This window comes from Macaca fascicularis, chromosome 4 (genome assembly GCF_037993035.2).
Source record: "Macaca fascicularis isolate 582-1 chromosome 4, T2T-MFA8v1.1".
NCBI lineage: Eukaryota > Metazoa > Chordata > Mammalia > Primates > Cercopithecidae > Macaca > Macaca fascicularis.
In genome coordinates this window covers 22959251-22975341 of record NC_088378.1, presented here as the reverse complement: position 1 = coordinate 22975341, position 16091 = coordinate 22959251, and the positions used below count along the sequence as shown (strand labels likewise).

The window sequence follows — 16091 nt, the reverse complement described above, 5'->3', positions numbered from 1 at the left end:
CCAATCATACTTTATTCATTAATACAAAGACAAGCAGCAGCCATATTTGACTTATATGTTGTAGTTTGCTGACTCCTGCATTAGAATATCATTAGAATATCAAGTGAAATAAAAGATCCTCACTGTAATATTTTTAAAATTATTTGTTTTATTTATTAGTTTTATTTACTTAAATCCTATTCTAACTTAATGCTTTAATTTGTACGTTTTTCTTTTTAAATTTCACCTTTTTGATTGCTACAGTGCTTTTATATCTTCAGCTTCTTTTTAGGTTCTCTAATATCCTCATGCATCTATCCAACCTTATCAAGACTCCTCCAAATTTAATTACATATTTACTGACAATCAGGAGTGAGTGAGGTTAAGGCATTGGAGGTTCTAGATATAAAGAAAAGATAGATTCTTATGGAGACTCATTAAAGGAGGCAGGACTGGAACTGATTCATCAAAGCTTCGAGGGAAATTAAATATTAGAAAAAAGAGAAGATTATTTCAATAAATTTTCAACAAGGGGAAACTCACATATTTCCTCCTTCCCTCGTTTCATCCCCAAAATATGAATTCCAGCAGGGACTGGTTCTTTCCAAGATCATTTCCTGGAGCAGAATGCTAATGATGTGACTTAGTTCCCTCTTTGGATTTTACCTCTTTGAATTCTCTTTTCCTTCCTTGTGGCTAGGACTGACCAGCCCTGGAAAGGCCTGAAGCCTGTGGCCTATACCAGCTTTGCTCTAGGCACTCTAGCAAATGGGCTTCTCTCTGGCTGGTTGGCTTGTTTTTCCTTAGTGTCCCTATTTGAGATAGGAAAAAACAGTTTTTCCTACCCTTACACTGGATAGAACATATAACACCTCACCTCTGGTCACCAAAATATGTGTGGCTTTTCTCCCCCAACAACCAGTTCTCTAGTGGACACCAAATGAGTATACTATAATTCAGTTCATTTCTGACACTATCTGCCTGAAGATAGCGTCAGATCCCACAGGTTAAAGGCTCAATCCCACAACACTGCCCTCATTCAGATGCCAATTGCAAGTTCTTCTTGCAAACTTACATAAATAGGGGGTTCACACTACCTTCCCTTGGGTTGGATTAATTTGCTAGAATGGCTCTCAGAACTCAGAAAAACACGTTTACCCCCAGTTATAGGGTACAGAAGAAGTTAGTTAGATGGAAGAGATGGATAGGGCAGGGTCTGTGGGAAGGAATATGGAGTTTCCGTGCCTTTTCCAGGCATGCCACCTTCCCAGCACCTCCATGTGTTCAGAAATCTGGAAACTTGCCTTTTGTGTTTTTATGAAGGCTTCACTATGTAGGCGTGGTTGATTAAATCATTGATTGTTGGTGATCAACTCAGCCCTCAGACCTTATCTCCTCCCTAGAGGTCCCTGTATGGGGCTGGAAGTTCCAACTGTATAGTCACATGATGGGTTCCTCTGGCAGCCAGCCCCCATCTTGAGGTCATCCCAAGAGCCCACCAGGAGTCACATCATTAGAACAAAAGATGCTTGTATCACCCAAGAGATTCCAAGGGATTTAGGAGCTCTGCTGTTATAGACCTGAACTGGAGTCTGCTTACCTGGCACAGTGAAAGCATACCTCAAAGTTTTTGCAGTGACAGAAAGTTGCCTATTGCAGAGCGCTAAGCAGGGGGACCGGCAGCTAAATGCTCAAATCCAGCCTCCCTGATGGCTTGCAGGCAAGGATTTTTAAAGGCAAGGGTAAATTTCAAGAAAGCAGAAGCTACAGGCTGAATCGTAAGTCAATACAAGGAGGTTACACATTGGCTTCAGCTTAAAAGGGCAGGACATTTGAAGTGGCCGGCACTCACAGGTGGTAGGTAGATTCAGAACTCTTCGGATTTGCAATTGATTAAGGAAGGGAAGCTTTATTTAAAACATTTTGATTCAGTAGAAAAATGTTAACTTCCTTGAGGGAATGACTTTCTCTAAGTTCCTCAGAGAGAAACTTATTAATAAAACAAGGGGTAATAGCTAAAATTTAGTCTTCATTTCCCTCTTATCTGGAGTTTGTATGCCAGCAGATCCATTCAGTGGCGGTTCAAGCCTCTAAAAGAACTCAAGGATGTATGTTAGGATGTTATCTTTAGTTTCTATAGGAAAAGCAAACATCTCTGGAGCTTTAACTTCCTTGGCTATTGTTCTTAGGATACTATTACCTTCTCATTTAACAAGTTGCTGAATTACCTCTGGGACTAGCTACATGCCTAGAATTTTTCTTTTCTTTCTTTCTTTATTTTTTTTTGAACAGCTTGGTGCAAAAGTAATTGCGGTTTTTGCCATTACTTTTATTTATTTATTTTATTATACTTTAAGTTCTAGGGTACATGTGCACAACGTGCAGGTTTGTTACATATGTATATATGTGCCACGTTGGTGTGCTGCACCCATTAATTCATCATTTACATTAGGTATATCTCCTCATGCTATCCCTATACCCATTAACTCGTCATTTACATTAGGTATATCTCCTAATGCTATCCCTCCCTGCTCCCCCAACCCCATGACAGGCCCCGATGTGTGATGTTCCCCTTTCTGTGTCCAAGTGTTCTCATTGTTCAGTTCTCATCTATGAGTGAGAACATGTGGTGTTTCGTTTTGTCTTTGTGATAGATTGCTGAGAATGATGGTTTCCAGCTGCATCCATGTCCCTAAAAAGGACGTGAACTCATCCTTTTTTGTGGCTGCATAGTATTCCATGGTGTATATGTGCCACATTTTCTTAATTGAGTCTATCATTGATGGACATTTGGGTTGTTTCCAAGTCTTTGCTATTGTGAATAGTGCTACAATAAACATACATGTGCATGTGTCTTTATAGCAGCATGATTTATAATCCTTTGGGTATATACCCAGTAATGGGATGGCTGGGTCAAATGGTATTTGTAGTTCTAGATCCTTGAGGAATCGCCACACTGTCTTCCACAATGGTTGAACTAGTTTACAGTTCCCCCAACAGTGTAAAAGTGTTCCTATTTCTCCACATCCTCTCCAACACCTGCTGTTTCCTGACTTTTTAATGATCTCCATTCTAACTGGTGTGAGATGGTATCTTGTGGGTTTGATTTGCATTTCTCTCATGGCCAGTGATGATGAGCATTTTTTCATGTGTCTGTTGACTGCATAAATGTCTTCTTTTGAGAAGTGTCTGTTCATATCCTTTGCGCACTTTTTAATGGGGTTGTTTTATTCTTGTATGTTTGTTTGAGTTCTTTGTAGATTCTAGATATTAGCCCTTTGTCAGATGAGTAGATTGCAAAAATTTTCTCCCATTCTGTAGGGTGCCTGTTCACTCTGATGGTAGTTTCTTTTGCTGTGCAGAAGCTCTTTAGTTTAATTAGATCCCATTTGTCAATTCTGGCTTTTGTTGCCATTGCTTTTGGTGTTTTAGACATGAAGTCCTTGCCCATGCCTATGTCCTGAATGGTATTGCCTAGGTTTTCTACTAGGGTTTATATGGTTTTAGGTCTAACATTTAAGTCTTTAATCCATCTTCAGTTAATTTTTGTATAAGGTGTAAGGAAGGGATTCAGTTTCAGCTTTCTACATATGGCTAGCCAGTTTTCCCAGCACCTTTTATTAAATAGGGACTCCTTTCCCCGTTTCTTGTTTTTGTCACGTTTGCCAAAGATCAGATAGTTGTAGATGTGTGGAATTATTTCTGAGGGCTCTTTTTTGTTCCATTAGTCTACATCTGTGTTTGGTACCAGTACCATGCTGTTTTGGTTACTGTAGCCTTGCAGTATAGTTTGAAGTCAGGTAGCATGATGCCTCCAGCTTTGTTCTTTTGGCTTAGGATTGTCTTGGCGATGTGGGCTCTTTTTTGGTTCCATATGAACTTTAACGTAGTTTTTTTCCAATTCTGTGAAGAAAGTCATTGGTAGCTTGATAGGGATGGCATTAATCTACAAATTACCTTGGGCAGTATGGCCATTTTTACAATGTTGATTCTTCCTATCCATGAGCATGGAATGTTCTTCCATTTGTTTGTGTCCTCTTTTATTTTGTTGAGCAGTGTTTTATAGTTCTCCTTGAAGAGGTCCTTCACATCCCTTGTAAGTTGGATTCCTAGGTATTTTATTCTCTTTGAAGCAATTGTGAATGGGAGTTCACTCATGATTTGGCTCTCTGTTTGTCTGTTATTGGTATATAAGAATTCTTGTGATTTTTTACACATTGATTTTGTATCCTGAGACTTTGCTGAAGTTTCTTATCAGCTTAAGGAGATTTTGGGCTGAGATGACAGGGTTTTCTAAATATACAATCATGTCATCTGCAAACAGGGACAGTTTAACTTCATCTTTTCCTAATTGAATACCCTTTATTTCTTTCTCCTGCCTGATTGCCCTGGCCAGAACTTCCAACAGTATGTTGAATAGGAGTGGTGAGAGAGGACATCCCTGTCTTATACCGGTTTTCAAAGGGAATGCTTCCAGTTTTTGCCCATTCAGTATGATATTGGCTGTGGGTTTGTCATAAATAGCTCTTACTATTTTGAGGTACGTCCCATCAGTACCTAATTTATTGAGCGTTTTTAGCATGAAAGGCCGTTGAATTTTGTCAAACACCTTTTCTGCATCTATTGAGATAATTGTGTGGTTTTTGTCTTTGGTTCTGTTTATATGCTGGATTACGTTTATTGATTTGCGTATGTTGAACCAGCCTTGCATCCTAGGGATGAAGCCCACTTGATCGTGGTAGATAAGCTTTTTGATGTGCTGCTGGATTTGGTTTGCCAGTATTTTATTGAGGATTTTTGCATTGATGTTCATCAGGGATATTGGTCTAAAATTCTCTGTTTTTGTTGTGTCTCTGCCAGGCTTTGGTATCAGGATGATAATGGCCTCATAAAATGAGTTAGGGAGGATTCCCTCTTTTTCTGTTGATTGGAACAATTTCAGAAGGAATGGTACCAGCTCCTCCTTGTACCTCTGGTAGAATTCAGCTGTGAATCTGTCTGGTCCTGGACTTTTTTTGGTTGGTAGGCTATTAATTATTGCCTCGATTTCAGAGCCTGTTAATTGGTCTATTCAGGGATTCAACTTCTTCCTGGTTGAGTCTAGGGAGGATGTATGTGTCCAGGAATTTATCCATTTCTTCTAGATTTTCTAGTTTATTTGCATAGAGGTGTTTATAGTATTCTCTGATGGTAGTTTGTATTTCTGTGGGATCAGTGGTGATATCCTCTTTATCATTTTTTATTGTGTCTGTTTGATTCTTCTCTCTTTCCTTCTTTTTTTAAAATTTTTATTTTATTCATTTTTTTCTCTTTTATTATACTTTCAGTTCTATGGTACATGTGCACAACGTGCAGGTTTGTTACATATGTATACTTGTGCCATGTTGGTGTGCTTGCTGCACCCATCAACTCGTCAGCACCCATCAACTCGTCATTTACATCAGGTATAACTCACAATGCCATCCCTCCTCCCTCCCCACTCCCCATGATAGGCCCCGGTGTGTGATGTTCCCCTTCCAAAGTCCAAGTGATCTCATTGTTCAGTTCCCACCTATGAGTGAGAATATGTGGAATTTGGTTTTCTGTTCTTGTGATAGTTTGCTGAGAATGATGGTTTCCAGCTGCATCCATGTCCCTACAAAGGACACGAACTCATCCTTTTTTATGGCTGCATAGTATTCCATGGTGTATATGTGCCACATTTTCTTAATCCAGTCTGTCACTGATGAACATTTGGGTTGATTCCAAGTCTTTGCTGTTGTGAATAGTGCCGCAGTAAACATACGTGTGCATGTGTCTTTATAGCAGCATGATTTATAATCCTTTGGGTATATACCCAGTAATGGGATGGCTGGGTCATATGGTATTTCTAGTTCTAGATCCTTGAGGAATCGCCATACTGTTTTCCACAATGGTTGAACCAGTTTACAATCCCACCAACAGTGTAAAAGTATTCCTATTTCTCCACATCCTCTCCAGCACCTGTTGTTTCCTGACTTTTTAATGATTGCCATTCTAACTGGTGTGAGATGGTATCTCATTTTGGTTTTGATTTGCATTTCTCTGATGGCCAGTGATGACGAGCATTTTTTCATGTATGTGTTGGCTGTATGCATGTCTTCTTTTAAGAAGTGTCTGTTCATATCCTTTGCCCACTTTTTGATGGGGTTGTTTTTTTCTCGTAAATTTGCTTGAGTTCTTTCTAGGTTCTGGATATTAGCCCTTTGTCAGATGAGTAGATTGCAAAAATTCTTTTCTTTTTTATTAGTCTTGCTAGCAGTCTATCAGTTTTGTTGATCTTTTCAAAAAACCAGCTTCTGGATTCATTGATTTTTTGAAGGGTTTTTTGGTCTGTATTGCCTTCAGTTCTGCTCTGATCTTAGTTATTTCTTTCCTTCTACTAGCTTTTGAATGTATTTGCTCTTGCTTCTCTAATTCTTTTAATTGTGATATTAGGGTGTCCATTTTAGATCTTTCCTGCTTTCTCTTGTGGGCATTTAGTGCTATAAATTTCCCTCTACACACTGCTTTAAATGTGTCCCAGAGATTCTGGTATGTTGTGTCTTTGTTCTCTTTGGTTTCAAAGAACATCTTTATTTCTGCCTTCATTTTATTATGTACCCAGTAGTCATTCAGGAGCAGGTTGTTCAACTTCTATGTATTTGAGTGGTTTTGAGTGAGTTTCTTAGTCCTGAGTTCTAGTTCGATTGCAGTGTAGTCTGAGGGACAGTTTGTTATAATTTCTATTCTTTTACATTTGCTGAGAAGTGCTTTACTTAACTATGTGGTCAATTTTGAAATAAGTGCAATGTGGTGCTGAGAAGAATGTATATTCTTTTGATTTGGGGTGGAGAGTTCTGTACATGTCTATTAGGTCCGCTTGGTGCAGAGCTGAGTTCAATTCCTGGATAGCCTTGTTAACTTTCTGTCTTGTTAATCTGTCTAATGTTGACAGTAGGGTGTTAAAGTCTCTCTTATTATGTGAGATTCTAAGTCTCTTTGTAAGTCTCTAAGGACTTGCTTTATGAATCTGGGTGCTCCTGTGTTGGGTGCATATATATTTAGGATAGTTAGCTCTTCTTGATGAATTGATCCCTTTACCATTATGTAATGGCCTTCTTTGTCTCTTTTGATCTTTGATGGTTTAAAGTCTGTTTTATCAGAGACTAGGATTGCAACCCCTGCTTTTTTTTGTTCTCCATTTGCTTGGTAGATCTTCCTCCATCCCTTTATTTTGAGCCTAGGTATGTCTCTGCATGTGAGATGGGTCTCCTGAATACAGCAGACTGATGGGTGTTGACTCTTTATCCAATTTGCCAGTCTGTGTCTTTTGATTGGAGCGTTTAGCCTATTTATGTTTAAGGTTATTATTGTTATGTGTGAATTTGATCCTGTCATTGTGATGTTAGCTGGTTATTTTGCTCGTTAATTGATGCAGTTTCTTCCTAACAGCAATGGTCTTTACATTTTGACATGTTTTTGCAATGGCTGGTACTGGTTGTTCCTTTCCATGTTTAGTGCTTCCTTTAGGAGCTCTTGTAGGGCAGGCCTGGTGGTGACAAAATCTCTAAGCATTTGCTTGTCTGTAAAGGATTTTATTTCTCCTTCACTTATGAAGCTTAGTTTGGCTGGATATGAAATTCTGGGTTTAAAATTCTTTTCTTTAAGAATGTTGAATATTGGCCCCAACTCTCTTCTGGCTTGTAGAGTTTCTGCCAAGAGATCTGCTGTTAGTCTGATGGGCTTCCCTTTGTGGATAACCTGACCTTTCTCTCTGGCTGCCCTTAACATTTTTTCCTTCATTTCCACTTTGGTGAATCTGATGTGTCTTGGAGTTGCTCTTCTCGAGGAGTATCTTTGTGGCGTTCTCTGTATTTCTTGAATTTGAATGTTGGCCTGCCTTACTAGGTTGGGGAAGTTCTCCTGGATAGCATCCTGCAAAGTGTTTTCCAACTTGGTTCCATTCTCCCCATCACTTTCAGGTACACCAATCAGACGTAGATTTGTTCTTTTCACATAGTCCCATATTTCTTGGAGGCTTTGTTCATTTCTTTTTACTCTTTTTTCTCGAAACTTCTCTTCTCACTCCATTTCATTCATTTGCTCTTCAGTCACTGATTCCCTTTCTTCCAGTTGATCAGATTGGCTACTGAAGCTTGTGCATTCATCATGTAGTTCTCGTGCCGTGGTTCTCAGCTCCATCAGGTCATTTAAGGACATCTCTACACTGGTTATTCTATTTAGCCATTCGTCTAATCTTTTTTCAAGGTTTTTAGCTTCTTTGCAATGAGTTCGAACTTCCTCCTTTAGCTCGGAGAAGTTTGATCGTCTGAAGCCTTCTTCTCTCAACTCGTCAAAGTCATTCTCCATCCAGTTTTGTTCCATTGCTGGCGAGGAGTGCTTTCCTTTGGAGGGGGAGAGGTGCTCTAATTTTTAGAATTTTCAGCTTTTCTGCTCTGTCTTTTCCCCATCTTTGTGGTTTTATCTACCTTTGGTCTTTGATGATGGTGACGTACAGATGGGGTTTTGGTGTGGATGTCCTTTCTGTTTGTTAGCTTTCCTTCAAACATTGAGGACCCTCAACTGCAGGTCTGTTGGAGTTTGCTAGAGGTCTACTCCAGACCCTGTTTGGCTGGGTATCAGCAGCAGAGGCTGCAGAACAGTGAATATTGCTGAACAGCAAATATTCCTGCCTGATTGTTCCTCTGGAAGCTTCATCTCAGAGGGGTAACGAGCCCTGTGAGGTATCAGTCTGCCCCTACTCAGGGGTGCCTCCCAGTTAGGCTGCTCGGGGGTCAGGGACCCACTTGGGGAGGCAGTCTGTCTGTTCTCAGATCTCAAACTCCGTGCTGGGAGAACCACTGCTTTCTTCAAAGCCATCAGACAGGGACATTTACGTCTGCAGAGGTTTCTGCTGCCTTTTGTTTGGCTATGCTCTGCTCCCAGAGGAGGAGTCTACAGAGGCAGGCAGGCCTCCTTGAGCTGTGGTGGGCTCCACCCAGTTCGAGCTTCTCAGCTGCTTTTTTTGCCTACTCAAGCCTCAGCAATGGTGGGCACCCCTCCCTCAGCCTCCCTGCCGCCTTGCAGTTTGATCTCAGACTGCTGTGCTAGCAATGAGTGAGGCTCTGTGGGCGTGGGACCCTCCGTGCCAGGCATGGGATATAACCTCCTGGTGTGCTGTTTGCTAAGACCATTGGAAAAGCGCAGTATTAGGGTGGGAGTGACCCAATTTTCCAGGTGCCGTCTGTCACAGCTTCCCTTGGCTAGAAAGGGGAATTCCCTGACCCCTTGCACTTCCCGGGTGAGGTGATGCCCGCCCTGCTTCGGCTCTTGCTCGGTGGGCTGCACCCACTGTCCTGCACCCACTGTCCTGCACCCACTGTCTGACAAGCCCCAGTGAGATGAACCCGGTACCTCAGTTGGAAATGCAGAAATCACCCGTCTTCTGCATCGCTCACGCTCAGAGCTATAGACTGCAGCTGTTACTATTCGGCTATCTTGGAACCGTCCTCCTGGAATTTTTCTTAAAGGAACTTTGGGATTTTCCTTTATTTCCATGTTTGGGGGTTTGCAGGTCCCTAAAAGGAGAGGTGCGGTCCCAGCTATATTTCGCGGTGTCCCATGATCCTATTGCACAGGAAATTACAAAAGTCTTAGGAGCTCTATGTCAGTGTAAGGGTAAACTAAGGCTGGAGCCGAACTGGGAATGAAGACACAAGGCAAATGGCAGTGAGAATAGCCTTTTATTAGGGCTTGCAGGCGAGGTTCCTCGGTCCAAAGGCGTGGGCCGAGGAAGTCGCGCTAAGGGAGGAGGGTATTAGGGGCTTCTTATAGCCTGAGAGGTAGGGAAGCTGGTTGTGCAAACAGAGCCTGGGGGGTCTTGAAACTACTAGGGCAGGAGTTGAGTAAGGGTCATGAGGAAGGGGTCTTTGGAAACTGTCAACTTGTGGAATGCAAGTGAGCTGCAGGTCATGGGGGAGTGTGACTGCCCAGCTGGAACCTCTGATGTATATAAGTCTGAGGGTGTGTTCAAAGAGGGAGGGAAGTCTCGAAACAAAGGGCCTGCTCGAACAAAGGGCCTGCTACGCCGAGTGGCGCTGCCATGTCGGGTCTGGGTCCCTGCTTAACATTCCGACCTCTTTCTAATAAGAAAACGTGTTCATCTGGCTGCTTCCTGCTGGTATGGGTCGTCGTGGGGTTCTTTGGAGGTCAGAACTCGGGTATAGGGGTGGAGCAGCATCTGATTGAAAGTGACCTGGGAGACTTCTTTCACACGGTCCTGGATGAAGCGGAGGACACAGGGAGCTATGAGTAGCAAGAAGCCAATGATTAGTAAGGGGCTTAGGAAGGGTAGGACTTAACCGGCCACAGATGACTGCCACACCTAAGTGAGGGCCTTGATCTGAGGTTTTTCTGGTGGAGTCTTTCCCGAATCTTTTCTAGAGTGAGGAGATTGGTTTCTACTAGTCCTGACTCATTGATGTAGTGTTCGGTCAGGAAGGGGAAAGGAGGAGGTTAGGTTAGAGGAGTTAAAAGGGCCAGGTAAGGGTACTGCAACCAGTGGGAGCTTATTCAAGGCTGCACACAAGAAACAATGAGAGATGTTGTGTACCTCGGCCATGTGTACCACTTGAGTCCCTTCCCTGACTAAGGTTTAGCCAGGAGAAAGGGTTGCTGCTGTCCTGGGGCTTGCTGCCTGGGCTAGAGCTGAGATGGCTTCTTCCTGTTGTCTGATGTCAGAGGCCAGGCTGACGAGGCTGCTTACAACCTTGATGTAGGCCTTAAAGATCTGAGTTGGGCCACGGGATAAGACTCACTGTGCCCACCAGTCCTAGGAAGGACAAGATCTCTTTTGCATCCTCAGGAGGCTGGAGAGTTTCAATGAGGCTTTTTCTATCTGCTGTGAGGCTTTTTGTAGTGGGTGTGAGGAGTATACCTAGGTAGGTGACAGAAGGGCTGCAAAGTTGAGCCTTAGCTGGGGTAACCCCGTAACCTCGGTTGCCTAGAAAATTTAAAAGTGTAGCAGTGTCTGCAAGGGAGCACTCCTAGGAAGGACTACATAGTAATAAGTCATCGACATACTGCAATAGTGTGCTGTGGGTCAGGGGACAGAGGACAACATCCTGTGCCAGTGCCTGTCCAAAAAAATGGGGGCTATCCCGGAACTTTGAGGCAAAACAGTCCAAGTCAGCTGGGAAGAAATATGAGTATCTGGATCTTCCAATGTAAAAGCAAACAGAAAGTGGCAGTCTGGGTGTAGAGGGATGGTAAAGAAGGCATCCTTCAGGTCAAGGACAGTGAAATGGGTGGTGTCAGGGGGAACGTGTGAGAGGAGTGTATATGGATTAGGAAAAACTGGAAAGGTAGGGACTACTGCCTCATTGACGAGACCCCAGATAGGCCCCAGAGCTTTTCTGTACAGGCAGGATAGGAGTATTGCATGGTGAGTTGGCGGGAACTAGAATGTGCTGCCGGAGCAGGCATGTAATGATGGGTTTTAGTCCCTGTCAGTGTTCAAGGGAGATAGGGAACTGGGGTCTAGAGGGGAACTTGGAAGGGTCTTTTAGCCGGATGCGGGCCGGAGTGTGGTGCTGGGCAATGATTGGGGTGGAGGCGTCCTACACCTTAGGGTTAATGGGGACTGGAAACGGGAGTGGGAAGTCAGCCTGGCGGGGTTCGTCAGGTGAGAGGAGGGGGAAGAGGAACGCAAGGTGTGGGGAGGGGTTGAGCCAGAAATGAACTGAGGCCCTAGCTTGGAGAGGAGATCTCGTCCTAACAAGGGGACTGGGCATGAAGGAATGATAAGAAATGAGTGTGAGAAGTGGGAGCCATCCAAGCGGCAAGACAGGAGGAGTCTGGCGGTAGGTGGAGGGAGTGCCATCAATTCCCATGACCGTGACAGTGGAGGGGTGGCTGGGGCCACTAAAGGAAGGCTCCTTTGGGTTGGGGCACTGCTTGGCTCAGTGGCCGTCGTTGCCGCACTTGAAGCAGGCACCAGGTGGCGCTTGGGTAGTACCTCCTTTCTGGGAGCTCCTGAAGCTGGCCAGCCTCAGGGCTGCTACCAAGGCCTGGGTTTGGAGTTGTACCTTCTGTTTTAGCCTGGCCTGTCGTTGGGCCTCAGCTGCTTCCTCCCTGGAGTTGTAGACCTTGAAGGCCAGTTTGACTAAATCCTGGATGGGAGTTTGAGGGCCGTCTTCCGCCTTTTTAAATTTTTTTTTTGGATATCAGGGGCCGACTGAGAAATGAAATATGAGGCCAAGACGGTTCCTCCTGCAGGGGAGGCAGGGTCAAGGTGGGTGTACTGAATAAGTGCCTCAGTCAGCCGGTTAAGAAAAATGGCTGGATTTTCATCTGCACCTTTTAGTTTGTTAAAGTTGACTGATTTGTTAGAGGCTGCCTGCATGCCAGCAAGAAGGCACTGGACCATCATATCTCGGTGGCGGCGGCCTGCCCGACCAACCTGCTAGTCCTAGTTGGGCTCGGCTGAGGGCACTGCCTCGGTGCCGACTGGCATGGCGTGGTCAGTTAAATGAACCTGGTCAGCGTGCTGCCTGGCTGCCACTAGGATATGCTCCCGTTCCTCAGGGGACAGGGTTGAGGTCATAACGACATGGGGATCATGCCAGGTGAGGTCATACGCCTGGCACAGGTATCTGAACTTTTTGAAATACTGAGTGGGGTTGGCCGAGAAAGAGCCTACACGCTCTTCAATCTTCACAGGTCTGCCAGTGAAAACAGCACATGGACCCGGACTACTCCTTTGGCACCTGCCACCTCTCGTAAGGGACACAGGAGGTCGGTCCTGGACCGAGTATGGGCTGAGACAGGTGAGGAAGGGGAGGAGGTGGAGGTAGGAGAGGCAGGATCTGTCAGGTTTGGTGGGGACACAGAAGGGGTCGAGGGAAGGGGTGGCGCCGACAAGGATGGGGACAATGAGGCGTTAGGATAAGGAGGGGGTTGAGTGGAGGACCGAAGAGGAGGCAGGGAAAGAGCATCAGGAGGCTCAGAGAAGGAGGAAGAGTTGTCCTTCTCCTTGGCTGAGGGAGTAGATTTCGCAAGCAGGACCTGGGCCAATGAACATCGGGCACAGAGGTCTGGGCGAGAACGCAAGTCCTAGAAGGCCTGAACGTAGGGTATCTCGGACCATTTGCCTAGTCTCTTACAGAAGTTGGTCAGATCTGCGAGAATGTTAAAGTCCAGAGTGCCTTCTGCAGGCTACTGAGACTGATTATCTAATTTATACTGTGGTCACGCCACCGTGCAGAAGAAAATGAGCCGCTTTTGTTTTAGGTCTTGGCTGAGACTTAAAGTCTGGAAATTAGCCAAGAGGCACCTCAGAGGGGATTTTCAGTTTGGTTTGGACTGGGTAGTTCCCATGGTCTCAAGGCGGGCAGTCCAGAGGCAATGGGAGTGTTCTCTCACTGCCACGCGGAGTGCGGGGTACAGTGGCTTCCCGGGAGGTTGGACGTCTCCTAGTCCCCGGTGCCGAGGTCACAGCTAACCGGAGAGAGCCCCTGACATGGTCACGTGTTTTGGACGGGGACTCCCGGAGGGAGCCTTCAGGACGGGGGGAAATTTACCCAGCAGTGATCGAATTGAGTCTTGGATTTGGTGAAACGGCTCCCGGCTCGGAAAGGAGGTCCTGGCTTGGGGAGAGGAGAGCCTGCCCGACCTGGCAGGGGTCCGGGGAGGGGGGCGGGTCTCCTCCCGGGTTTCGGCACCAAATGTAAGGGTAAACTGAGGCTGGAGCCAAACTGGGAACGAAGACACAAGGCAAATGGCAATGAGAATAGCCTTTTATTAGGGCTTGCAGGCGAGGTTCCTTGGTCCAAAGGCATGGGCTGAGGAAGTCACGCTAAGGGAGGAGGGTAGGGGCTTCTTATAGCCTGAGAGGTAGGGAAGCTGGTTGTGAAAACAGAGCCTGGGGGGTCTTGAAACTACTAGGGCAGGAGTTGAGTAAGGGTCATGAGGAAGGGGTCTTTGGAAACTGTCAACTGAAACTGCTGTTTACGAACTTGTGGAATGCAAGTGAGCTGCAGGTCATGGGGGAGTGTGACTGCCCAGCTGGAACCTCTGATGTATGTAAGTCTGAGGGTGTGTTCAAAGAGGGAGGGAAGTCTCGAAACAAAGGGCCTGCTCGAACAAAGGGCCTGCTACACCGAGTGGCGCCGCCATGTCGGGTCTGGGTCCCTGCCTAACAGTCAGGAACTGGGGGCAGAGAACAAATATATATTTCTTATGTAAACCAAAAAGTATGTGAGACAGGTCTCAATCAATTTAGTGGTTTATTTTGCCAACCTTAAGGACCATGGTCTGTGACACAGCCTCAGGGAGTCTTGAGAACATATGCCCAAGGTTACAACTTGGTTTTATACATTGTAGGGAGACAGAAGTTACAGGCAAAGACATTAATCAGTATATATAATGTTCAGCCTGGAAAGCGGGACATCTCTAGGTGGGCGTGAGAGAGATTTTAGGTCATAGGTGGATTCAAAGATTTCCTGATTGGCAATTTGTTGAAAGAGGTAAGCCCTGACTAAAGAGTTGAATTCAACATAAAGAAATGCTTGAGTTTAGTTAGATAAGGGGGTTGTGGAAGCCAAGGTTCTTGTCATGTAGATGAAACCTCCAGGTAACAGGCCTCAGAGGGAATAGGTGGTAAATGTCTCTTATCAGACCTTAAAAGGTGTCATGCTCTCTGGAGAAGACCTAGTATGGGAAGGAGATTCCCTACAGAACGCAAATTTAGTTTACAGGAGGCAGCTTTACAGGGCCATTTCAGAATATGGAATGTCAAACAAAAAAATTTTAGGGGAAAATACTTTGATTTTCTTCAGGGCCTGCAATAAAATACCAAACTCTAACGTAACTCTTCGTATAGCATCACATGATGTTGTTTGGAATTTGGTATTTTATTGCTATGAAGAGTCTGTTTTGTCAGTCTTATGATCTCTGTTTTAATGTTAACATCAGTCAGTTGTGTCTAAACTCCGAAGTGTAGAGTGCAGAAAAGCCCAGCATGTCCAATCCATAATGAGACATGTCTGACCCCTCCCTTTCAGTCATGGCCTAAACTAGTTTTTCAGTTTTCTTTGGGGTCTACTTGGCTAAGAGGTGGGTCCATTTAATCGGTTGGGGGGCTTAGAATTTTATTTTTGGTACCCTTGTTATATCAGAGATCCTTTCAGTCTTTTATGACCATTTGACTTGGTGGGTGGATATAACCCAAGAGGATGGGAATAGGAAGCTTTCTTGGCTCATAGGCTACCTTTACGTGTAAGTGTGTAAATGAAGGAGTCCTCCTTGGGATCTGTGTTAACTTATTGGGGACATAATTTGGAATTTGAAATTAGAGTTTTTTAAAAAACAGAATGTGAATAGGTACTCCTGTTCACATTTTTTCCTGTAGACTTTGCAAAAAGGGATAGCATGGCGAGACAGATGGGTTCCTGCTATCTCTCAATGTTTTTGCCTTCAGTATGATGGCAGAGCAAGCGAGTATATGGACAGGGCCACTGGATCTGGAAGACAAAGCCCTGTGTGGAGAAAGCGACGCCCCTGTGGTGAGGCAGCCTTCTTGTTTCTTCTGCAAGCACAACTGCAGTCCCAGAGAGTGACAGCCTATCTTTAGCAAGTAGGATCTGGAGTTACTGTGGTATTTGGAGAGCCAGCCAGTCCGCCACAGTTGCCTCAGGCTGCATGAATAATTTCTCTACAAAAAATGGCAACACTTTTCCATCATAACTGCAGTTTTTGGTGTCTGGTGCTGGAATTCATTTCTAAAGTCAGAGTAATATCACATTAAAATGAGCAAATCTCCAGACACTGATTTTTAGCTGCTGATTTTTTGATTGTATAGTGTTTACTTCTTTTCGCTTCAGGGGAAAGAAAGTGGACACATCTCTAAGCCTTAAATAACAGTCATGAATATTTCACCGTGTGACCACAGTGGTATGATGGAGGGCATCCAAGGAACAGAGGGAAGGAAGGAGAGTGTTACTGTAGAGGGAATATGTTGTCATTTGAAATTAAGGTTGGGACATCTCAGTGAAATCATTAAAACCTAGAAACTAAAATGAAAATAAAGACCTGTACTCAAAACACTGGCTTAA

The 16091-nt window shown here is 44.5% G+C and overlaps 1 protein-coding gene across 16 annotated transcripts in view; it reads left to right on the top strand.

Moving 5' to 3' along the window:
- FAM184A (family with sequence similarity 184 member A) overlaps positions 1 to 16091 on the top strand; it is a 128762-nt gene that overhangs the window by 48970 nt on the left and 63701 nt on the right. For 2 of the 16 annotated variants that reach the window (XM_074036950.1, XM_065543258.1), the window contains exon 1: positions 13410 to 14061. The exons of 13 other annotated variants lie outside the window; for them this stretch is intronic. Coding sequence is in view for 1 of the 3 variants with exons in the window: in XM_065543258.1 (XP_065399330.1) it covers positions 14002 to 14061 (60 nt within the window). In the remaining 2 variants the exon portion in view is untranslated. Of the gene's footprint in view, positions 1 to 12643; positions 12807 to 13409; positions 14062 to 16091 lie in introns of those variants that run through there. One more of the 16 variants, XM_065543263.1, reaches the window with a different exon arrangement.